Source organism: Nomascus leucogenys, chromosome 17 (genome assembly GCF_006542625.1).
Source record: "Nomascus leucogenys isolate Asia chromosome 17, Asia_NLE_v1, whole genome shotgun sequence".
NCBI classification, from domain to species: domain Eukaryota; kingdom Metazoa; phylum Chordata; class Mammalia; order Primates; family Hylobatidae; genus Nomascus; species Nomascus leucogenys.
In genome coordinates, this window is record NC_044397.1 from 69,200,567 (window position 1) to 69,225,964 (window position 25,398).

Consider the following 25,398-nt stretch of genomic DNA (forward strand, 5'->3'; position numbering starts at 1 on the left):
TAATTTTTAATTTTTTTTGTAGAGACAGGGTCTCACCATGTTGCCCAGGCTTGTCTTGAACTCTTGAGCTCTATCAAGCAATCCTCCGCACTTGGCCTCCCAAAGTACTGTGATTACTGGTGTGAGCGACTGCGCCTGGTCTTGATTTCTTAAAAAGCACTGATGAGAAGTCCAGGTTCAGCCTCTTCAGGTAGAACACAGCCAAAAAAGTTGTAGAAGAAAGACCTGAAGTATTTGTTGTTTCATTCATTCTTTCACCATTTATTAAAACCTAGTATACGTCAGGTGATGTACAAAACTGGGAATGGAAAAGAGTAAAAACACTTCCTGTCTTCTCAGCTTCCTGGAGGTGGCTCTGGGGGTCTCAGAGCCCAAAAGAAGGAGGAGGACTTTGCTGGGGGGATCAGGGAGAGAAGGGCATTCAAGATTTATGGAGAACTCTGCATTTGAGAAAACTCTGCTCCTTTTCAGAACTCCCGTACAATGCTCAGGGTGACTGGTTCACGGGAAGGCAGGGCACGGTGGTGGCTGATGGTAGATTTTATTGTGCAGGCGAAGGGTGCACTGCAGGGTTGCAGCACAGACGAGCAGTTATAACTGCTGACTTCGCATGCACCACGTGCCCGGCACTGGCCCGGCCCATTGTGCCTATTCAGCTGTGTCACCCTCACCGCAGCCACACTGTATTACAGAGAAGGAAATGGCAGAGCCAGGCGGGGGGACTTTCCATGGCGCGCTACCGGCAAGCAGGAATCCACGTGACTCCAGAGCGCACACTGTTAACTCCTCAGCCGGCCAGCAGCCTCGGCCTTACCTGGGAGGGCCTTAGAAATGCAGAATTCCAGGCCCCACCCCAGATCCAGGGACTCAAAATCTGCCTTTTAACTTGATCTCCCAGAGATTCCCACACACCAGAAGTGCCAGTCGAGTAGGTCACTCTGACCGCCAGAAGGTTGGCCTGAGGCAGGGCAGTGGCTGGGAATTAGCAAGACCAGGTGGAGGACTGCTGCGCTGCCGGAGAAGGGGTCGGGCCCAGCGGCCACGCGCTGCCATGTGCTGAAGCCCCCTTCTCCCTCCCTTGGGCTTCCTGTCGGCATCTCGACTGCACGCTTGTTAGGAATGGCCCGGTGATCCCCGGGCGACCTCACAGATCTAGCATGGCGGTGTCCATCCGCCAGCGGCCAGTGTGGATGGGCTCAGTGCTTTGCTCATGGATCACTAACTCCATCAATGGAGCCATGAGGTTGCCACAAACACACACGCTTCTGTGGTTCCAGCGTCCTCCATGTGAACTCCGATCTTGCTTCCCAGGGATCTCCTCCTTCCCTGGGCTGTTCCAGCCACTTACTGCTCTCAGCTCCCCCTGCTGAGGCAGCTACTCCAGCAGCAGGAGTGAGCGACGCAGGTAACACCAGCTGGCACGTGGGAGGCCATTGTGGAAGCACACACAGCAAACAGGCCACTGGCTCCCTGGAGATGGCTGCAGTGTCGCTATCACTGGAGCAAAGAAAAACAGTGGCTGCTGTTAATGTCCTCATTTTGTCCCCCTGCTCCACCCAAAAAAGTAGCCTAAAGTAGCAGAAACTACCACAGACCTGGAGATCTTCTGTTCTGAGTTTAGTTCAACTGAGAAGGCTGGAATAGTAACTGATATCAAATGACGGGTGTAATTTCTCCGAGTTCCACAATCACCGAGAAGTTACACATTGTTAAGCCAGGGCTGGATCCTAACTCCCAGACGACCATAGGTGAGGGCTTTCATTCTAAGCACGTGCCGCTGATGGTGTCTTTGCCCATCAGTTTGCCCAGGCATGCCACTATGAAATTCCTTTCCCTTGCTGGGATTTTGACTCTGAGGGTTCCAGAGTGGAAGAGAAATGCACTTCCACTAAAGGCATTTCTATTGCCACGAGGGAAATCACCGCCAAGTCATTCTGATAGTCCCACAACTCAATCCTAATTAATATCAATCATAATTACTAATATTTATTGATATTCCCTCCCTAAAAATGTCCACTGCCATTAAGTTGCCCCGAAATTCCCTGGGAAAAGGGTGAGGCCTGGCTCTGCTCCTTCTTCTGTGTCTTTGAGAGCAAGACTCTCAGAATTGCACTGACCAGCCCAGACCAGAAGTTAGTTCAATGAATGGACTTGGAGGGGGTGTGCAGGCCCATCCAGACACGCTGGCTGGTTTCTACCCCAGGAATTCTGCACTGAAGAAAACTGAGAATGTGGAGCTGGTGGAGAGCTCAGGGGTTTGGATGGCACTAACCACGAATCCATCCGTACGCTTTCTGTTCTCACACAGATAAACAGGGAGCCAGCCCAAGCATGATGGCTCATGTCTGTAATCCCAGCACTTTAGGAGGCTGAGGCAGGAGGATTGCTTGAGCTCAGGAGTTGGAGACCAGCCTGGGAAACATAGTGAGACCTTGTCTCTACAAAAAATAAAGAAATAGACAGGTGTGGTGGCTAGTGCCTGTAGTCCCAGCTACTCGGGAGGATGAGGTGGGAAGATCACTTGAGCCCAGGAGGTCAAGGCTGCAGTGAGCCATCATCGCACCACTGCCCTCCAGCCTGGGCAACAAAGTGAGATCCCCCATCTTTAAAAAAAAAAAAAAAAAGGTTGTAAAAAGAGGGAGTCAGCAGCAGGGAGGGAAATAATCAAATCAATAAGATATCATTGCCAAGCTCTCTGGGAATTAGAAAATGGATTTAGTAATTCTGCAGAATAATGGATGGCCAGAAGCCCCAGTCCTACCTAACCACTAAAAAGATAAGCATCTTCAGTCAGGAGAAGCAGCTGGCCATCGGGGGCAGTACAGGGACACCAGAGGGATAGGAGTATGGGGGTTGGGCAGCTACTCTCTGGGTGGGGGGGTTCAGGCTTACACAGTATAGTTGATGGGTTGGCTCTAGGGCCTGGATGTTTCTTTCTTGTTATAGCTCCTTGTTGCTGCAAGCAAGTAAAATTTGGTCAGCCTGGAAGAGGAGGATGTGTGTCTGGTGAACAGTGTTCGCGCCATATGTTTAGCCATGCCCTGACCTGATTCCTCTGTACCAGTGAGGGCCTCCAGCCTTGGAGTGCCTCAGACAATTTTTGAACCCCCTGCCCATGCCCGTATAGGTGTTTTCCCAGAAGTCAGGACAGATAGGTAACTGGGGCCCCACCACCATAGCAGTGTGAAGCCCCTGCAGGGTCACGCTTTTCTGCCCCCACTCTTCTCCATTTCCTGTTGAACCCTCATCAAAGTCTAAAAAGCAAAGCAGCAATCTCCAGTTCCCCCTGCCCTTTAATGGGCCACGTTGGAGTTTCATTGCCTTGGAGCCCAGGGAACCCATCTATGACCTCTCTGGGCCGCATTTTCCTCTTCTGCAAAATGGGCTAAGTGTTAACTGGGATAATGCATTGAGGGCACTTTGCCCAGTGCCTCAAAAACATTAAAAAGCCCTGCCTGGAAGCTGGGCTGCTGCAGTTATTATCTCACCACTCCACCCACTCGGGGCAGGCCAAGGGGAAGGACAGGAAAGGTAGACAGCGACCTTCCTAGCTTCATGAAGAGTTGGGCTCAGGAACCGGAAGAAGGAGGAGCCAGGAGGCTGGGTGAAGGGAAAGGGCTTCTGGTGCTTCCCAGGTGGAGGTTCCCTTTGCCTTAGAAAAATCATGTGGTTTGGGGAGGATCCCAAAAAGAGCAGGCTCCAGAACAGAAGTGGGAGGGTCAGAGGCAGAGATGAAGACTGCCGGGCGATTCCCTTCCAGGGGCAGAGCGGAAACAAAGCTGGGCAGGCGCTGGCAGCTAAAGCCATTCATCCAGCCCTCAGATGGCTAAAAAGAGTGTCCCTCTGCGTTCCTTGAGGTCCCATGACAAAAAACCAGCAAATGACAACATTAAAAAAGAAACTTACTGCTTGGCAGTATTATTGGTGAGGAATTAAATTATTAGCTGAGGAATTAAAATGCTGTGCCCTGTGCACAGACTATTCTACGACAAAAATAGAAACCCCGCCCTGTGTTGTAAGAATGGACCAGGAAAAGAAAGTCTCCTCATGTCCCAGGAAACAAAGCAGGCATCAGGAGCATTCTTAGTGACCAAAGAGAACTGTGACCTGGTGGGACAGGGCTGGGGCTTTCCAACCAACCCTGGGATGGGGATGTCTTGTCTGTTTTGTGCTGCTATAACAGAATGCCATAGACTGAGTAATTCATAAAGAAAAGAAATGTATTCTTACAGTTCTGGAGGCTGGGAAGTCCAAAGCTGAGGGACCCACATCTAGTGGGGGCCTTCTTGCTGCATCATCCCATGGAGGAAGAGCAAAGAAAGGGTGAGAGAGAGAGCAAGAGAGACCCAAACTCACCTTTATAACAGCTCACTCGCGATGACAAACCCACTCCTTGATAACCACATTAATCCACTCATCCCTCGTGACCTGAGCACCTATTGAAGGTCCCACCTCTCAACACTGATGCATTGGGAATTAAGTTTCCAACACATGAACACTGGGGGACACACCCAAACCAGACCAGGGGGCTTTGCTGGGGTGCAGGTTTCTAATTGCAGAAGGATATGAGAATCGGTCTGTCCTTGACCTTTCCCAGGTCTGAATGGCCCAAGCTTCATTGTGTGAGCTGTGTCTATGGCCCCTCACAGGGCTCTGGGGGAACCTAGACTCCTGCTTTGAAACCCATCCCAGACATGTTTTGCATCAGATACCAGGTTTTGGCTTGAAGAGCAAACCCTGGATGTTCTCTCTGGGTGTCAGAAAGGTTGGGGCTTGTCAGTTTGGGTCGTTAATGGTGTTTCTCATTAAGGGAGCAGTTCCATAGAATCTGTCCCCAGTAATCAAGCACTTATCTGCAATGCAGATCTGGACCTTGCCAACCAATTGGCATTGGGGAAGGCCCTTCAGATAAGCAGCCTCCTGCCATGGCTGGCACTGAAGTGCTCTAACAATGGGAGGGCCCGATCAGGTTCCTGATTTCAGAGAGGACTGAAAGTGGGGCAGGGGAGGGCATTTCACTGACTGAGAGTTTTATGGATTAGATGTATTTTTGTTTTTGTTGTTTTGTTTCATTTTTATTATTATGGATTAGACACTGTAAACCTGTTGTCTTTAGTCTTCAAGAGAACTCCTGATGTGGGGCATCTCATGTTCATTTTAGAGATGAGGAAACGAAATTTTACTTTGGTAAAATAAACTTGCTCGCTGCCTTAGGGCTTGCCACTAGGTCTGCCCCATTTAAAAACCTCTAGCCTTTAACTATGTGGCTGCTGTACCAAGTGACCCCATCAGCGACCCCTCTAGGGATCTAAGAACAATTTGCCATCACATGTGGGTGGCTGCTGTGCCACTCTTCCAACCCTAGGAGATTTGTGGCACTAGGGTGCCAACTCTAGTGCTGTAGTGGGGCTGAACAGTGCCCCCTCAAAAGGATATGTTCAAGTCCTAACCCCTTGTACCTGTGACTATGACCTGATGTGGAAATAAGGTCTTCGTATATTTAATTAAGCCAAAGGTCTTCAGATGATATCATTCTGGATTTAGGACCCTAAATCCAATGACTGGTGTCCTAATAAAAGAAAGGAGAGAGAGAAATGATACACAAAGACATAAGGAGAAGGCCTCGCAAAGACAGAGGCAGAGACTGGAGTGATGCATCTCGAAGCTGAGGACCACCAAAGACCACCAGTATCCATCAGAAGCCAAAGAGGGGCTGGGATAGATGCTGCCTCAGAGCCTGCAGAAGGAGCCAACCTGGCTGATGCCTTGATTTCAGACTTCTAGCCTCCAGAACGGTGGGAGTACCAATTTCTGTCGTTTTAAGCCACCAAGGTTGTGGTAACTTCTTTCAGCAACCACAGGACACTGACACAGGCCTAATCACAGTAGGACTCAGAGCCATCTCTTATGTCGTGTGCCTTCTGTACGCCCAGGCACGGAGCTGGACCCACGCTAACTTTGTCAAGTCTCTCACTTTATGAGGTGGGTGTCATTATTATCACACTCATTATCCAGGTAAAGAAACCAAGGCTTAGATAAGCTATCAGGTCCAAGCAGAGCTGCCTGGTGGGGTGGACTCTGACCCAGGCAGTAGGACTCCAGAACCCACATTCCCAGACAGTGACAGGGGAGGAAGCAGGGGCTGGTGGTTAAAATCCCTGCCCAAGAGTGTAGAGAATGTGGTCTGCCCTGGTCTGGAGGTCCCCATAGCCTCACAGCGGCCTTCAGCTGCACAGAACCACTGGGAGCATCCGGGGCTTCCTTCTCTGCCTGCTCCACAGTTAGTAGACTAGGGAGGTGGGTGCAACACTTTCCCTAGGGGCACACAGCTCTGTGAGGCAGCTAGCCAGGGAGCTCAGCACCTCTAATTCTCGGTCCTACATCCTGGTAATGCCCAGAGAGGGGGGCTTCTGCCTCTGGCGCAGCTGTGAGCATTCCAGAGCAAGAAGCCTTCCACAGCCTGCACCTGCTGCCTGAACCAGGCTTGATTTACCTGGAGAAGACTGATACAAGCAGAAGGATGCTTCAATACAACCTACGTGTCCACGATTCCTTAGAGGGATTCCCAAATCCCAGAACCTGTTTCTGGGGTGTGTGGTTTAGGGGAGGGAGGGCAGGGATGTGGGGACGGGGCTGGGTGGCAGACTCACCCCTGTCCAGCCACAGTCATGGACTTGAATGTGAAGAACCTGCTCTCCCCATCATGGCCTGGTGCACCAGGAGGTAACAACATTGACTGCAAAACCTGCTGGATGATGTAAAGGTCTTTCCCAACAGGGAGGTCCTCGCAGACCTGCAGGTCATCTTTGAGGGCCCTGGGGCCTGTAGGATGTGAAACTCCTGATGAGGAAGGACTTCCCCATCTCTACACCCAAAGGCTTCCTTCTACCTCAATATGGGTGCCAGCAGTAAGATCCGGAGGAACTGGACGGTTGAGCTGCATGTCTGATGTGTGCTGCTGACCATCAGGTGCCGGCTGAGCCACCTGGAGTCTGCACTTAACCAGGGGTCAGGCTACCTGCTCTTGGAGAACCATGTGTGGAGATCTGGGGGGCACGGTGGGCCCAGGCGTTGCATCCTCCTCCACAGACCCTCTGGTCCCCGGGGGCCCTGGGGTGGCCAAGAATCCCATCACCAAGGCTGCAGTGGGCTCTTCTTCCTCATCCCTCCCCTTTCTTTCTCCTCCCTTCAACTCTAAATTACTTAAATTATGTTGGGGGGTTGGGGAGGGCATGGGGGGCACTGGAACCTAGATTTGTTCTTCTAAATAAAGTTGGGGGGGAAAAAAGCTTCAAAGGTCCAAAGCTTGGCATAGCTAATTTTGTAGCAACAGCTGAACTGAATTGACGTGAAGTTCTTTATAATCTTTATCCCACTTGGTGTGAACATTTTGTTACAGTGGGTAGCTAGTCAGACACCAAGAGGGCAGGAGAGGGCCTCGCACCCTACCAGGAAAGTCAGGCACCCATCAGGTGATACTCAGGCAATTGTCCGCCTCTCTAAAATAATAACAGGTTGCAGCCAGCACCAGAGAAAGGCAGTCTCCCTATATAGAGGGAAACACCTGAAGCTGGTGATCAGCAGCTTCCTGATAAGATCTCAGGAGTTGGGTGAGTGGGCTCAAGCATGCACATTTAAAGACAAAATGGTGGCATTGAACTGGTATATGACCTTCCAGGGACATTCCACCAGTAATAGGAAGACCGCCTCAGGTGAGCACGCCTGCAACTCCAGTAAGCACACTGCGCACGCTCCCCTCCCAAAAGCTAGCAGGCCATTGCGCACACAGCCCACCCAAGGGAAGAATCGGGGAGGAGGGACGCCAGACCCTAGCAGTAAGCAGGGTAATTTTATATGCCACCATATAAAAGAAGTAATTTTACATGCCACCATATAAAATTCCAAGTCAAAAGGTCAGACCCCACACTTTTCCTCAAAGATGCCCATTTGGCCCTCTTCTAAGTCTACTTTCTTTTCATTCCTGCTCTAGAGCTTTTTAATAAACTTTCACTCCTGCTCTAAAACTTGCCTCGGTCTCTTCTGCCTTAGCCCCATCAGTCAAACTCTTTCTTCTGAGGAGGCAGAAGAAAGAGGTTGCTGCAGACCCGAGCAGATTTGCTCCTGGTAACAATTTCACTATGGAGATATGAAAGTAATTCATTTCAAGGTGCTGCCCCGACTCTACTGGGTATTCTGCATGACATGGCATATGCACTATAATTCTATAAGTCTAAAATCTGGAAAACTCTGAATCCTAAAACACATCTGGGCCAAGAACTTCTTGCTAGAGATTGGGGCCCTTCTTTAAGTTCTCCTGGAGGCCGATCTGCTGGCAGCACTGGGGCAGAGCCACACGTGCCCTCCACCCAGACATGGTCAGATGTGTGGAGGGCCAACAGCAACCCCAGCTCTTACTTCCAGAGGGGCAAGGATGTGGACAGGTTTCAACCTTGAGAAAAGATTTAATTTAATTTAGGGTATCATTGAGGTAGTAAAGTGAATTTCTCAAGTCAGAGAGGCCTGGGTGCAAATCCAAGTTTTGTTTGTTTGTTTGTTTGTTTATTGATAGAGTCTTGCTCAGCCGCCCAGGCTGGAGTGCAGTGGAGCAATCTCAGCTCACTGCAACCACCATCTCCCAGGTTCACCCTCCCAAGTAGCTGGGATTACAGGCACCCGCCATCATGCCCAGCTAATTTTTGTAATTTAGTAGAGACAGGGTTTTACCATGTTGGCCAGGCTGGTCTTGAACTCCTGACCTCAGGTGATCTGCCTGCCTTGGCATCCCAGCGTGCTAGGATTACAGGCGTGAGCCACCATGCCTGGCCAAATCCAAGTTTTAAAAGTGAGTGATCTAAACATCTGTGAGACATCTGTAAAATGGGGACAATCACACTTACTGCACAGGGTCGTATGAGTGTCAGTATTGAACGAGTAGGTACCAGGCCAACCACGGTAACTTAATACATAGAACTGCCTCTTTGTCCGCACTCCTTAATGAAATCCCTTCCCTCAAAGCTGGCCAAACTGCAAATTCTCCGGAAGAAAATTGCATCCTTTCCAATACTTAGCAACAGATATTTGGTACCTGGAACTAAGAGATTTTTCTGAGAGTGATACAGTCATGCTGTCAATTTGCCCAGCGCCTCCCAGAGAGTCACCAAGGACCCGAAGTGCTCTGCCAGCCTCAGCAAGTGTGGCAGCTGGGTGCTCACTACCGCACATCTGGGGACAGAGACACAGGGCAGTGAAGGCCACCATAGGGCTCCCACCTTACTGCTGTCATTAGCTATTAAAGGAGGTGTTGGTTTTTAAATGTCGTATTTGAGTCCCCAGGGGCCTCTGGAGGAGGTACTATCCCAGGACATCAGGCAGGGAGTGTGACATTAAAAGACCCTGGGGATGGGCAGGGTGGCACTTCACAGAGACCACTCTCCTGGTACAGAGAGGGCCTAGGGGCTGACATTGGTAGGGGCAAAAGCATGTGGAACACACTGTCTTTTATTAAACCAGGTTCCTCTCATTTTATTTGAAATTGTAGGGTCTTTTCCTTGATTCGTATGATTGTCATTAAACCAGTGACTATGTGTAGCCAATCAATAAAAAGCATGTGGAGTCTTTAATTGTGCACGCCCTGGTGGGAGGTCCAGGGCATGCGCGCCACCCCCGCCCCCCCAGCCCCCCCAGCCCCCGGGCTCCTGCCACCTGCCCTTGACAGGATGACTGTGCTTCCTGTGGGATTTGTGAATCTGACCTTGAAGACAGATAGGGAGGGGCTGGCCAGTTGGTCTGGGAGAAGGGAGATTATATTTATATATATATTTTATAGGTTGAGCAACCCAAATTCAAAAATCCAAAATCTGAAATGTTCCAAGATCTGAAACTTTTTGAGGATCAACATGATGTTCAAAGAAAATGCTCATTGAAACATTTTTGATTTTTGATTTTTGGATTTAGGAAGCTCAAGCAGTATCAGGCAAAAATTCCAAAATTTAAAAAATAAAGAAATCCAAAACACTTCTGGTCCCAAGTATTTCAGATAGGGGATACTCGATCTGCATTTCATCCTGAGGGATATGTGCTGCCTATCTCAATGCAATTTTTGAACCAGGGCAAACTATTCTTATCCCCTTGGTTTCAAATGGGAGAAGTACGGCTTCCTGAAACTTAACACTGCAGCCAAGTCACGGGCTGGTCAGATTTGGCTGATGATGGAAGAAAAAAGAACATTCTTACTGAGCAACAGGGCTGAGTTTCCACCTTTTGTTCTGTCCTTCACTCCTGAGTGTAACAGGCATTCCATTTGGAGGCACCTGCTGCCCTGGAGGGTGTGTTAGAATCTCCTGGGTAGAAAAAGAAAGAGAGGGAGAGGGTTGTGTACGCTGGGAGAAAACCCTACTTATAATAAGAATTTCTTTCTTTTGTTTTGTTTTTGGTTTTGTTTTTTGAGATAGAGTCTTGCTCTGTCACCCAGACTGGAGTGCAGTGGCATGATCTTGACTCACTGCAACCTCCGCCTCCCCGGTTCAAGTGATTCTCTACTGCCTCAGCGTCCTGAGTAGCTGGGACTACAGGTGTGCACCACTACGCCCGGCTAATTTTTGTATTTTTAGTAGAGAAGGGGTTTCACTATGTTGGCCAGCTAGTCTCAAACTCCTGACCTCAGGTGATCCACCAGCTTTGGCCTCCCAGAGTGCTAGGATTACAAGCATGAGCCACTGCACCTGGCCAATAATAAGAATTTCTAAATGATCTTCTCTCCCCCTGAGAATGATCAAGCAATGGACCCATTCATTCACTAATTCCTTCACTCTCTCTTTCATTTGGCAACTTCTCCTAGGCCCACAGTACATTCCCGGCTCTTCTGTGCTTCCACAGCTTTGAACATGCTGCCCGGAAGGGCTCTTGTTCAACCTCTAAAACCCAGAATCAATTGTCTCCTCCTCTGTCAAATGTTTTCTGCTTCTTCCCTGTGTCTCTCACCTCTGAAATCTCTTGAATACAGCAAGACTATTACATTGATTATTCTGAATCTAAGGTCTATTCATTTTCCTGTCTTTGTTGACCTTTAGCTGTAAACTCTGTAAGGGAACGGACCACTGTGTTTCTTATTGGTCTTCATATGCCTGGTCACTAACCAGAGCCTGGCATATTGAAGGTACCCAATAAAAGTTTGTTGAGTGACTGAGTGAAGGACTTTCTCACAGTGGACAGATTCTTAAGTGTGATAAAATTGGTATGTGTGTGGGTCGGGGAGGCGGGACTGCTGAGTGGCCTCGCTCCAGGGATGGTCTTAACCATGAGGTGCTGTTGAGCCCATGGTGTGGTGGACACTGTGGTGCCTTCCCAAGATCCCCTCGACCCCTTCTCAACCCCTCCCACAGGTTCTGTGCTCTACCCCAGCTTTGCTCCTGAAGGCTGGTCCTTAAAACCTCCACAGAGGGCTGCCCCTGGGCTCCTGGAGCTGATAGGGCAGCAGGTGCCACAGGCTGACAGGGCCTGGGAGTTTAGTCCCCTCCAGGGTGACTTCCAACACCCAACTGGTGTGGGAGTGTGAACACTGGGCTCCCTTGCCTCAAGACAAATTCTGAGAGGCAGCGCCTGCTCTGGAGCTTCCTGTGGGGTCAGGCTGGAGCTGGGGCTTTGCCTGAAATCGTGCCCTTGCTTGCTTCCTCCCGTCTCTGTCTTGCTTGCCCCTCTCTCAGTGCCCGCTGCACCCCCCAGCCCATGACTCCCTTAACAAAGCATTTGCATAAGAATCCTTGACTGAAGGTCTTCTTGGGGAGGAGGAGGTTTCTGTGCCTCATCTTTCTCATTTGTAAAATATTCGAAGAGTATCTGTCTTCATCATGAGGATTAAATAGAGTACCCCCTGTAAATGCCAACACAGAGTAGGACTCTTGGGCAGCACTTTAGTAACAGAACATTAGTAATAGAACTTTCCAATTTTAGTTAGCGCACTGGGCCCCCACAAATAAAGACTGTATTTTCCAGGTCCCACCACTAGCAGTGGGTTGACGTAGCAGTGTGGGTGATTCTGGCCAGGTGCATTGGAGCAGAAGTCATGAGTGTAACTTGCAGATGATTGCCTTTGAAGGTAAGGGGGTGCTCTGCATTTTCCTCTGCCCCTTCCTGCTGGCTGGAGTGTGGGTATGAGGGTGGGAATTGGCACAGCCATCCTTGACAACTAAGTAGAAGCTGCATGTTGAGCAAAGTGGAGCAAAAAGATCTGGGGGACTGCACACCACTGAGCCACCCTCCCAGCCCTAGAACTCCTACCCCATTGGGCATGTGGGAGAAACTTCAAGTTTATTCACAACAAGTATTGGGATGGCAATCTCTTTGTAACAGCAGCCAAACCTATATCTTAACATCTTCAGACTCCAAGCAGAAGGTAACTGCAGGAGAGAAGTTAGAAGGATCATCTCTCGAGACAGCCAAGTCCAGCACCAACAAGCAGGAAATCCCACTTCAGTGCGCGCTTGATTTCTCTGTCTTCCTTTACTTGGTCTCTGTGTCTATTTTTGAATGGAAATGGGATAAGAATAGGAGAGTGTACGAAAGGAAAATAAGAAGTGACAACTCTAAAGAGAAGGTAATTTTAACTTCTCACTTAAGCCTGGTGGAGTTAAAATGAAAGTGAGCAGGAAAAGAGAAGACCTTGTCCCAAATCAAAATTGTTCAGAAGGCTTAATTTTAATTTTAATTTTTTTGAGTCTCACTGTGTTGCCCAGGCTGGAGTGCAGTGGTGTGATCTCGGTTCACTGCAACCTCCATCTCCTGGGTTGAAGCTATTCTCCTGCCTCAGTCTCCCAAGTAGCTGGGATTACAGGCACGTGCCACCACACCTGGCTAATTTTTGGTATCAAACTCCTGACTTTAGGTGAACGGCCCACCTTGGCCTCCCAAAGTGCTGGGATTACAGGCATGAGCCACCCGGCCCAGCCAGGTTTAATTTTTAGAATGTGTTAAATTGCCCTTTCACTCATTTCCAAAGTTCATGAATCTGCCACAGTCCTCCTACAGAGCCTCCCTCTGATGAACTGGCTATGGGACACATTCTTGCCTATGCTGCAACACTTTGTAATTTTGTACAAAAGTCATCCAGGGATTGTTGCAATTTTCCCAAAGGACTCAGAAGAGATTAGGTTGATTTTGTTAGTGTGACACAAGTACTTGGTGCCTCCTTCATGGTGCTTACTTGGTCACTGCTACTGCCCAGGGGCAAGTTAGTATCCTTGGAGTGAGGCATAGAATATGGAGATTCTTATGTATGAGGGCCTGAGGGAGAAGCAAGAAGGCACTAAGAAAAGGAAGAAAGTTGATTCTCAGGCTCAGTCCTATCCTTCAGGGCTGGTTTTCTAAACCTTGGCACTACTGACATTTTGGTCTGAATAATTCTTTCTTGTGGGAGGCTGTTTTGTACACTGTAGGACTTTTAGCAGCATCCCTGGCATCCCCCCACTAAATGCCAATAGTACTACCATCCCCAGCCCCCAGTCATGAAAAACAAAAATGTCTACAGATATTGCCAAATGTCCCTGGAGGCTGTGTGCAAAATCGCCCCTTGTTAAGAACCACTGTTCTAAGGTCTGGCTCTAGGGAGACAAGCAGCAGAAGCAGCGCCTGAAGATCATTTTCATTATTGTTTTGGGGGTACCTTTTCCCCTAAAAACATCAGCAAACAGTAGTCTTGGGGAACACACATCTGTTTTGGGTTCAACTGACAGAGGGAAGCTCAAAGGGAGGAAAGTCTCTGTTAACAGAAACCCAAACACTGTAGCATCGCCAGAGGACCACTTAGAAGGCTGCAAGCAAGAGCAGTGGACATTCTGAGGAAGGAGAGGAAAAGAAGACAAGAACCGATGCTCAGCAGCGCCTGATTTAAGTCAATAATGGGTGTCTTCATCTTCTTTGCTAGTGATTGGCTGATGGATGAGCATGTGACCCAATTCTGGCCAATGGGATGTAAGACGAGAACTCTCCTAGGGGACCTTGGGAAAAATTTTCTTCCTAGATAATGGAGAAATAGCTGGGGCAAAAGCTCCCACTCTGCTCTCCTCTTCCCTTCCAATCCTATGCCAGTATGGAATGCTTGGAACTGCAGCAGTTATTTTGCAACCATGAGGCAACAACGAAAGGTCAAAACCTATTGAAATACGGGAAGAGCCTGGGTTCTTCATGACCTGGCTGAGCTACTGAGCCAACTTTGGGATTATCTGCCCTTAGACTTCCTATTAAGTGAGAAGTATATGTTCCTATGTTAGCTGAGGGTTAGCTGAGTTTTTCTGTCATTTGCAATCAAAGACATTACTAACAAATGGAAATGTTTTCTTTTTTCTTTTTTTTTTTTTTGAGATGGAGTCTCGCTCTGTCGCCCAGGCTGGAGTGCAGTGGCGCAATCTTGGCTCACTGCAAGCTCTGCCTCCCGGGTTGACGCCATTCTCCTGCCTCAGCCTCTCCAAGTAGCTGGGACTACAGGCGCCCGCCACCACGCCTGGCTAATTTTTTGTATTTTTTAGTAGAGACGGCGTTTCACCATGGTCTCGATCTCCTGACCTCGTGATCCGCCCGCCTCGGCCTCCCAAAGTGCTGGGATTACAAGCGTGAGCCACCACACCCGGCTGGAAATGTTTTCAACTGCAACTAATAGTAATACCTAACGAAAAGAAACTTCTAAAGGGAGTGGATATTTTTCTCACCTAATGGGAAGTCTTGAAGTAGGTGATTCCAGTGTTGGTTGGTGGTTGTGCAGTATCAGGGCTCTGGGTTGGCTTATATGTGATTCTCCCAGGCTTTTCCTCATGGTCACAATATTGCTGCCACAGCTCCAAATGTCACGTATTCACTCAAACCATGTTCAAGACAGGAAGAAAGAGGCAAGCTCTCTTTGTTTAGCCCTCTCTTTTTATCAAGAGACAAAAAAATGTTCCCTCAAGCTCCTAGTAAACTATCTCAGGGTCTCACTGGCCAAAACCAGACTACATAGGAAGATGGTCTGGGAGAGCGAGTTCTTGGCATTTTAAGTCTCTGTCATGAGAGGCGGGCTGTACCACAGAAAGACTGTTGGGTCCACAGATGACAGTTCCTGCCACAAAATAATTGTTCATACCACATTCCCCATTATCAGAAAATCAGTATTTCCCTATTGAGGCTCTCATCCCACTCCATCCCTCGTTGTCTATAAAGTCCAGGCACCCTTAGGCCACCTGTAGTAGGTTGGCCCAGCCTTCACATGCCACTAGGAGAGAGAACTAGAGTCAGTCAGTTCAGTTCTGTGCTCATTCCCTGGCACATGATGTAACTGCTGAAGAATGGCTCCCTGATGACAGTGTTGTTCATCCCCTGATGAGATGACCCTTTGCTGGCTGGGAAGCCTGTCCTGGGTGCAGTTCTAGGGAAGACAATCATGCACCCTTAGCACTAAGCCAACCATGAGACCCCAGTCTCTGCTCCCAAAGTGCCAGCTTCCAGGGATCAGCTTCTTCTCAGGGCTCAAGCTGGTCCTGGGAGCTCTGATCAGGGACCCAGAGTCACTGGCTCCCATCTTCCAGGTGAGCTCTCTCTTCTTCCTGCACAGCTGCATCTGCAAGGGGAGGCCATATGCCGTGACTTCCAGGAACCCCCAAAACACCCTTTCCAGAGGCCACTACTCATAGCATTTGCTCTACTGTGATATGGCCGGTAACCTATTTTGCTGAAGAAAAGAAACTAATAAAGCAAGTTTAGTCCCCAGCAGGGCCTTCCCTCTAATATGATCCCCTGATGCATAAACATATATGCTCCCAGAGTTTAATCCTGGTAAGTAGCAGACCCTCTGGTAAAGGATCTGCGATATCAGATGACAGTCCCTGGTAGATTTCCGCGTAGGTCTGTCCCGCATCTTCCCGTATCGTTCTCCTTTTTGTCCTGCGATTGAGAACAGCACAGCCTTCCAATCCAAGACTGGTCATTATGAAAAATGAAGCACCAAGCGAGATCTCACTCCCCTGTCAGGGCATTTGGAAGCTTGTATTTGTTTGCAGAAATTGCTGCCTGATAGCTTTTTCACTGGCAACAGGGAGCAATTTGGCATCATATATAATCCTGGATTGCTGACTTGATTAATATTTCATGGTGTCTATTAGTCATTTACATTTATAGAAACATGAGTCATGAAAAATTAAAGTTTTAATTGCCTTGAGTTTCTTTCCTTTTGCTTTCTTTCCTCCCCCTCCTTCTTCTTCTTCTTTTTGGTTAGAGAATTTTTCTCTTAGCTGAGCTGTCTTGCAAGTTTTGGTACGAGAGTTACTCAAAAGAATCAGGAAATTTGGAGATTCAGTTTGAGGACAGATTGTATGCAGCAAGACAATAAGACAATGTCAGGAGGAGTATAAAATAACAAATAGCATTCTTCAGCTCAAGGGCAAGGCCCGGGAAAAAGGAAATGATCCGATGTATCACTTTTCTTTTTCAGCAAAGGCAACTTTTTACCAGGGAACAAGATTTAATTCGTAACTGCAGAATTTCAGACATGAGGACACCCCAACATTATAGATCATGAAATACGACACACAGGGATAGCCTGCTTCTGTGCATTGGTTTCTGTTAGTGGCAGTTGTCTTTGTTTTGTTTTTGTTTTGCACTGATTAGGCATTTCAGAGATGTCTTAAGCCACAGACATCCAATATGGAAGAGCTGGGACAGTAGCTGGACAGATTAGCCCACCTCTGAGAGTCTCCTGGGGAACTAACCTTTGTAGTTTGGACTTCTATGGACAAGAAATTCAGGCTTAATCAGTGTTGCTGCTCTTTTTTTTTTTTTGAGATGGAATCTCGCTGTGTCACTCAGGCTGCAGTGCAATGGCACGATCTCAGCTCACTGCAACCTTCACCTCCCTGGTTTGAGCAATTCTCATGCCTCGGCTTCACAAGTAGCTGGAATTATGGGCATGCACCACCATGCATGGCTATTTTTTTTATTTTTAGTAGAGACAGGGTCTCATCATGTTGGCCAGGCTGGTCTCGAACTCCTGACTTCAAGTGATCTGCTCGCCTTAGCCTCCCAAAGTGCTTGGATTACAGGTGTAAGCTGTCTTCCCTGGCCCCCAGTGTTTCCACTCTTTTTTTTTTTTTGAAATGGAGTCTTGCTCTGTCGCCCAGGCTGGACTGCAGTGGCGCTATCTTGGCTCACTGCAAGCTCCGCCTCCCAGGTTCACGCCATTCTCCTGCCTCAGCCTCCCGAGTAGCTGGGACTACAGGCACCCGCTACCGCGCCCGGCTAAATTTTTTTTGTATTTTTAGTAGAGATGGGGTTTCACCATGTTAGCCAGGATGGTCTCGATCTCCTGACCTCGTGATCTGCCTGCCTCGGCCTCCCAAAGTGCTGGGATTACAGGCGTGAGCCACCACGCCCAGCTCCACTCTTTTGATAAATAAATGTATGGTCTTTGGTGTTCTGTACCTCTGTCATATAACTGCTCCTTTTTATTGGGGCAAGGGGATTGACTTGTATTTGACTCGGTGATTTCGAATAAATGCTTGACTTCAGATTCTTGGATCAGTCTCTGAGGGTGCCTTGTCAGGTGAGGTTGGCAATTGTGAGGATTTGCAAAGTGGAGCATTTGGTTCCAGTTTCAGAGGACATCGAGTGGATGAGAGATGGGCTGCTAGGGTTAAGGGAAGAAGAGGCACATTTTGCTCTTGTAGAAAGGCCTAGAAACCAACTTGGAAGGGTAATGTAGAAGGCAAAGGTCAGCGAGGCAGAAGGCATGTGCTTGTGTGGCAGGCAGATGTATGAAAAGTGATCTTCTATCCTGAATATTAGAACAACTTTCTCAGGGAAATCTCCGAATCTCCCATTTAATTGCTAATTAAACAAAATATAGCATTTTCCAAAGACTATTTGATTTATAATTATGATAAAATACATATTTAGATGAAAATAATTGTTTTTATCACTTCAATTTAAACCATTTAACCATGAAACTTACTTAATTGAAAAATGAACAATTCTTCTAACCTCTAAATGAAGCAAAGTATTATCAACCAAATTTACGGCAATAGGAAATACTTGCAACTGTGTGTTATGTAAGATTTGCTATGTGCTGTCACAGATTTATGACACCAGCGACTCAATACTGTGAAAGTTTCCGAGAGGATAGTATAGATATGTAGAATAAGTGAACCACATATTTTGTCTCAAGGATTAATTTCTCTTCAAGCCACATCAGATTTGCATGAATGTGCTTATATTAAGCAGTTTTTTCATGTTGTTAATTCTCAGTATTCCACAAAACTAAAAAATGTAGGTCATACCTATTATAGTTTATTTCAGCATGTCACCTATACTGTTACTTAATAATTCCTTGACTATATTTTCATAATATAGTACAAAGAGGTGAAAGTACACCTCTAGAACATTAGCATTTCACTTCTTGGTTAGTTCAAATGATTTCATCATCTGAATTCCTTGAGATATATAAAGCAAGTTTGTCCTTTAAATGAGCTACTGGCAGGAACTTCCTGGAACTGTGAAATGAGCAGTGCAAAATAATTCATTGTGAAAACGAAGGAAGCAAGTATGCAGAAAACACACTCTAGATTTTTAAGGAACTGAATTTTGTTACTATTATGCAGATGAGGATCTGAAACATGTATTATTATTTTTAACAGAACATTGCCAGAGATGATATGTCTGGTCTTTGCTGTATAACGGTGAGTTCTAGCTGCTAGCTACTTCATAGTCATAACAGAGCTCACGCCAGTGAATGAGACAGTCATATCACTTGTTGGGATTCTCTGTTTTCTGCAAATAAAGGCAGTCTTCCTTACACAATCGCTGGGTCCCAGTTATTATAATGGCTTAGGAGAGTTATCCAAAAAAAAAAAAAAAAAATGAAGGGACACAAAGATAGCACTTGTAAAAGAGAATCAAGAAAGCTTTTGCCTTCCAGGCACTTGGCTGTTCTGAGGACAGAGCCCTGTGTAATACTAGGTGTGCATGAGTCTATCTGCAGCGAGGGAAAGCGTCCTACACCACGATAACTCAGAGACAGTGACTCTGGTGGGGCCATTCATGAAAACATACGGACACACTACTTTATTAGAAAATAAAGCCCCCAAATCCAGAATAATAAAACACAAAAACAAAGAATCAACAGGAACAACAAAAACTGGCCATAGCAGCAAGTTTCAATAGATGCCCCAAAGCAAAGACAAGCCATTGGTATGGCCTCCTTACCTCCTCTGTCTCCTCCTCTGTTAATGCTCACAGCATGTGAAGCAGCTTGGGTTGGAAAGAGGACACATCAAATCTGTTTTCTCTCTTCTGGTGAATTTTCGGTCCTGACAAGATTCCCAGGACAGCACTTCCAGTGCTTAAAATGAGTGCAAGCAATTTGGAAGTATTAATTCCGTCTCTACTGTTTTTGACAAACAATTTTTTGATGGGGGGGTTGTTTTTATTTTTGAGACAGAGTCTTGCTCTGTGACCCAAGCTGGAGTGCAGTGGTGCGAGATCTCGGCTCACTGCAACCTCCGCCTCCCAGGTTCAAGTGATTCTCCCAAGTTGTCGGGATTATAGTCGCATGCCACCACGCCCAACTAACTTTTGTATTTTTAGTAGAAATGGGATTTCACCTTCTTGCCTAGGCTGGTCTTGAACTGCTGACCTCAGGTTATCTGCCCACCTCAACCTCCCAAAGTGTTGGGATTACAGGCGTGAGCCACCACGCCCGGTGGAAAACCAATGTAACAAGAATTAAGTTTAGAAGCACACAAATACACGTCTGCACCCAAACACACACACAGAAGACAAAATTGAACTAGAATAACTAGTCAGGCTGTAATTGTTTGTTAGCAGACTGAAAAAAAAATACAAAGAAGAAAAAATGATTTTAATAGAGTTAAGAAATTTCCTTATTACTTTGATTTCCAATGTATGGACTCATGAAAGTGGTCAAACTTCCACAATATTGCTGACATTTATATAAGAATTTTCAGGAGTTCTTTCACTTCACTATAAATGTTGGCACTGTCAGGTTGTTCACTTGGAAGATCACGAAATGTAGGAACATGCAGACGTTTGCTCAGAAAAACAATTATCGTGTATCTGCAGTACAAACAGAAAGATGACCTTGGCATCTGACAAAAAGGAAAAATAAATAAATAAAAGGAAAGGCAAACTGCTTTCCACAAAACTTTTGTACAGTGTGTCTCCGTGGCTTCCAAAAAGTAAAGCCCCAAACAAACAAAGTTTCTGCACAGGAACTAAAGAATGACTTGCTGTAGTGAGCGAGGGGAGGGAGTTGCCAACTGAAAGTGCCATGCTTTGCAGTCATACTTAGCCGACTCAGAGCCACACCAAGATGAGGAACCCCTGAACAATGTTAACCTTCCAGTGGGAGAAAAATAAAGAGCTCAGCTCAGCTAGAGAGGCGAAGTCGGCTGGGTTTCTGGGTCAGGCGGGGACTTGGAGAACTTTTCTGTCTAGCTAAAGGATTGTAAATGCACCAATCAGTGCTCTGTGTCTAGCTAAAGGTTTGTAAACACACCAATCAGCACTCTGTAAAACAGACCAATCAGCCCTCTGTAAAACGGACCAATCAGCACTCTGTAAAACGGACCAATCAGCACTCTGTAAAATGGACCAATCAGCTATCTGTAAAATGGACCAATCAGCAGCATGTGGGTGGGGCCAAATAAGGGAATAAAAGCAGGCCACCTGAACCCCCGACACAGCTGCTGGGTCTCTTTCTACCATGTGGGTGCTGTGTCTCTGGCTCTTTGCAATAAATGTTGCTGCTGTTCACTCTTTAGGTTCACGCTAGCTCTGTGAGCTATGACACTCACCGGGAAGGTCTACAGCTTTACTCCTGAAGCCAGTGAGACCATGAACCCACCGGAAGGAACGAACAGCTCTGGACCTTTATGAGCTGTAATACTCTCCAGGAAGGTTTGCAGCTTCGCTCTTGAAGCCAGCGAGACCATGAATCCGCTGGGAGAAAGGAATAACTCCGGCTGTGCCACCTGTGTGAACGGGAAAGACCACGAACCCACCGGGAGGAACAACTCCGGACCTGCTGCCTTTGAGAGCTGTAACACTCATTGCGAAGGTCTGCCGCTTCACTTCTGAAGTCAGCGAGACCACGAACCCACCAGAAGGCAGAATCTCTGGACACATCTGAACATGTGAAGAGACAAACTCCGGACACACTACCTTTAAGAACTTTAACATTCACCGCAGGGGCTTGCGGCTTCATTCTTGAAATCAGCCAGACCAAGAACCCAAGGTAAGGAACCAATTCTGGACACAAGCTCAGCTCAGCAGCTGCCCCAAAGGCACGGACTTAAAAAGCCCCTCCCCCACATCAAGGTCTTTTACTTCCATCTCAGGGAATCTGGGGGCCTTAGTCTGTTTTAGCTGCCTTAACAAAGTACTGCAGGGGGCGCTTTACAAACTGCTAGTTATGGAGACTAAAAGATCAATGTGTGGGAAGAATTTTTTCTTTTGAAATTTGTATCCTGGGCTTGCAGAGGGCCATTTTCTCTCTGTGACCTTGCATGGTCACCCCATGCGCATGTCTGCTGCTTCGCAGGATGTCAGAAGTGTTTGAACCAGAGCAATCTCATCTTGCATAGGGGCTGGGTAAAATAAGGGTGAGATCTACTGGGCTGCGTTCCCAGGAGGTTAGGCATTTTAAGTCACAGGGTGAGACAGGAGGTCGGCACAAGATACAGGCCATGAAGACCTTGCTGATAAAATAGGTTGTGGTAAAGAAGCTGGGCAAAACCCACCAAAACCAAGATGGCAATGGAAGTGACATCTGGCCATCCTCACTACTCATTGTATGCTAATTATGATGCATTAGTATGCTAAAAGACACTCCACCAGTGCCAAGACAGTTTACAGATGACATGGCAACGTCAGGAATTTACCCTATATGGTCTAAAAAGGGGAGGAACCCTCAGTTCTGGGAATTATCCACCCCTTTTCCCAAACACCTCATGAATAATCCACCGTTTTTTAGTATATAATCAAGAAATAACTATAAATATGGTCACCCAGTGGCCCTCGGGGCTGCTCTGCCTATGGAGTAGTCATTTTTTTATTCCCTTACTTTCTTCATAAACTTATTGTCACTTTATGGACTTACTCAGAATTCTTTCTTACGCAAGATCCAAGAACCTTCTCTTAGGGTCTAGATCAGGACCCCTTTCCCGTAACAAGAACAGCTGTCTTAATGGACTAGGGCCCACCCTAATGACCTCGTTTTAACTTATTTCGTTTTTAAAGACTGCCTCCAAATAGTTGCATGCTGAGGTCATACGAATTTGGGAGGACACTATTAGCCCATGACACTGGGGTAGTAGACTTGATTTTCTATCCCTTCCTACTGTTGTTTTTCAACCATTGTTTTTAAAGCTATCCGTATCATACTTGAAATTCAAATGGTATTGAGCATTCTGTCCCTGACCCGTCACTGCTATTGTCTCTCCCCACAAGACGAAAACAAGTTCAACTCTTTTCATTCTGGGGTTTACCTCCTGTTCAGAAAACATGCTCCATGTTCTTTCACTTTAGTGTAGCTTCTACTGACTTTCTACTCTACAAAATAAGGATTTTATTCTCTTGCACTCTCCTCACTCACTTTTACTCTTCCTCAATCTCCCGAAAAAGTTACAGCACAATTTTAAAGCTTAAATCAAGATTCAACATGTGTGTTCTACATGATCGCAAATATTCTTCACAACTGGATCTAGTAGAACAATAGAGTCATTTCTTGTACTTAGATTTTATTTTCCTGGAATTAATCAGTGTTGTTTCGCTTTTTAAATAGATGTTAATTGCAGGTGTCCTTCCTGGAGACCTGCTTCCTGCTCCATCCACAGGGGTCGCTTTCCCACCTGCTGCGTGGAAAATCCTGGAGGAAGAGCGAGGGCGAGAGATGTGGCAAACGTTAACACACGAGGTTCCTTGCATGTGTGGGTTGGAGTTATCCCTCTTATCTTGCTATTTTTTGAGTTATTGATTAGCTAATGAGCCATGGCTCATGATTCCTAAATTCTCCGATTCTTTTTGTTGTTGTTGTTTATCTTTAATTCTCCAATTATTTAGCCTAGAGCAGAGTTATATACACTTTTTCTGTAAAGGTCCACATAGTATCTTTTAGATTTCCTCAGCCAGCTGTCTCTATTGTAACAACTTAACTGTGCTGTTGTGGTGTCAAAACAACGTATGCCAATGATGAGCATATTTATGTTCCAATACAACTTTACTTACAAAAAATACCTGTGGGCCAGATTTGGCCAGTATACCATAATTAGCTGATCCCTGGCCCATGAAAGAGTGCTTTTAAATTTTTCTATTGAAATGATTCCATTGGCAGAGAAAAGTGGGTTTGTGCCCCTAGGGTCTCTGGCGGGTTACCTGGGGAAGCTTACTACAAGCATAAGATAGCTTTGAAATCTCACGTATCCACAAATTTAGACAAAGTTGAGTTGTTCTTCATAACTCAGTGCTCTGCTGATTAAGGAGGGTAGAGAGGGTTAAAGAAAACTCAAATGAGGTTGGGGGTCTCTGGGAAGCTTTTTGCCCAGGACCCCTCTTCTGGTTTAGCTAGAGTACTTGGCTTGGCCATCCAGCAAATCAAAGGTCTTATTTTCAAGTTGCCATGGAATCTACGGTTGAAAGGAGACAGACATGGTAATCTATTTACTGACTTTCTTGCCACTGTTCCCTGTTTAGATTTTTCTTTGAGACAATGACATCCTAAAAGGTACAACAGCAATGAGGTTTAGACCGAACAAAGCCCTGTGGACCCACAGCAAAGCCCCACCTTTCAGAAAGATGATGCCCCTGCACTCTGGCCACCTTGAGGGCAACACGGAAATGGTCACAAGTAGAAAAAAATGTTTACAGCTGTGTGTTCTGTAGTCCTATGAGAGAGAGAAAACAGTGGGCCCAAATGGAGAAGAAAGGGCTGCCTCATCCCTGCACAGCCCTTGGCGTTGTTTGATTTTATCCTAAGACTCATCTCATCTCAACTCAGCAGGCTGGGGTTTGGGGCTATGTTGTAACTAGGACTCTTTTGCTTCCAAACACAACAGGAGCTACTTGAACTCACAGGAATTAGCCATAATTTTTCAAATGACAAAAACTGAATGTGTTCCCTGAGATAGCCGCAGCAGCAGCCAGCTTTGCTGGAAGGAATTGACTGGAGTGTTTTCTTCATTCTGAATCTGCTTTCCCTGCCTGTCCCCAGCAGATGTGGGCCAGCCTTATGGAAAGACTCATTCTAGGTGAGTGGGATTCTAAATAGCAAGGACAAGTGGATTGCCATCCCATCGTCTTGTAAGGCAGCTGGCCTGGAAAATTCAGTCCCAAAAGGCAGCTGTGACACAGCTGTGGGGTCCTCATCACTGCTTCACCAACCTCTAATCACAGGCTCAGAATTAGAGCAAAAGGGACAATCAGTGTGATGAGAGGGAGAAGAGGACCTGTGACCCAGCCACCAAGAGCCCTATTCTACCCCCCATTTGCCCTCTAGGTGGACTCAACTCTCCAGGGCAAAGCACCCTCTTTCTGGGTTTCTGGGACCTGTGGGAAGGAATATGGGGGGCTTCTACAGCACAGGGTCTAACTTTAAGCCAATTTCATCTGAATCCCAAAGGATGAATCCTCTCTTCTGACATCAGGAAAGCGATGATATTTCAGCTAATCTGGCCGTTGAGCGATGTTTTGGAATGAACTTCTCCAATTACTATCTTCCACAAAGGAAAGCAGCTAAGATTTGAGGCCAGATTCCTTGAAAGTGCCATTGTTACCCCCCTACCCTGCTGGGACACAAGGTAGCAGGAAGAGGCATTAGATGCAGATGGGTGCAGCATCCACAGAGCAAGCTGAGCCTGCCTCATGGTTTTAGGGCTCTGGACGCAGCTGTGGGGACCACTCTAACAACTGTGTCCTCCACATAAGCTCCCTGGAAAAAGGTGCAGGGTATAGGCTGCACCACAAGCAGGCAGACACATTTTTATTACAGAGTCAAATGGATGTAACATTTTAATTTTGCAAGGCTACTTTGCAGTTCATGAAATAAAACCTGCACAGACATTATCTTCCCAACAATCTTTTACTGAAATTTTTTAAATTTTTATAAATTTTTATGGGTACATAGTAGGTGTATATATTTATGGGGTACATGAGATGTTTTGATACGGGCATGAAATGTGAAATAAGCACATCATGGAGAATAGTGTATCCATCCCCTCAAGCATTTATCCTTTGAGTTGCAGACAATCGAATTACATTATTAAAGTTATTTAAAAATATGCAATTAAGACTGGGTGTGGTGGCTCATGCCTATAATCCCAGCACTTTGGAAAGCCAAGGTGGGCAGATAACTTGAGCTCAGGAGTTCGA

The 25,398-nt window shown here is 46.7% G+C and overlaps 1 protein-coding gene across 1 annotated transcript; it reads right to left on the reverse strand.

Annotated features, from left to right (window-relative positions):
• Positions 1–241: 241 nt before the first annotated feature.
• LOC115830856 lies at positions 242–6,882 on the reverse strand. Its single transcript, XM_030795824.1, has 2 exons — positions 6,651–6,882; positions 242–1,497 (listed from the first exon to the last, which is right to left on the reverse strand). The coding sequence occupies exons 1-2, from the start codon at positions 6,731–6,733 to the stop codon at positions 1,209–1,211; spliced, it is 372 nt and encodes a 123-aa protein (XP_030651684.1). The 5' UTR covers positions 6,734–6,882; the 3' UTR covers positions 242–1,208.
• Positions 6,883–25,398: the final 18,516 nt, after the last annotated feature.

What these genes read in the sequence shown, in the direction of transcription:
- LOC115830856 (XM_030795824.1), bottom strand. Translation starts at nt 6,733, where the DNA reads ATGTTGTTACCTCCTGGTGCACCAGGCCATGATGGGGAGAGCAGGTTC. An exon ending in ATGACTGTGGCTGGACAGGG is followed by an intron (nt 1,498 to 6,650) that starts GTGAGTCTGCCA and finishes TCTTTGCTCCAG; the next exon opens with TGATAGCGACACTGCAGCCA.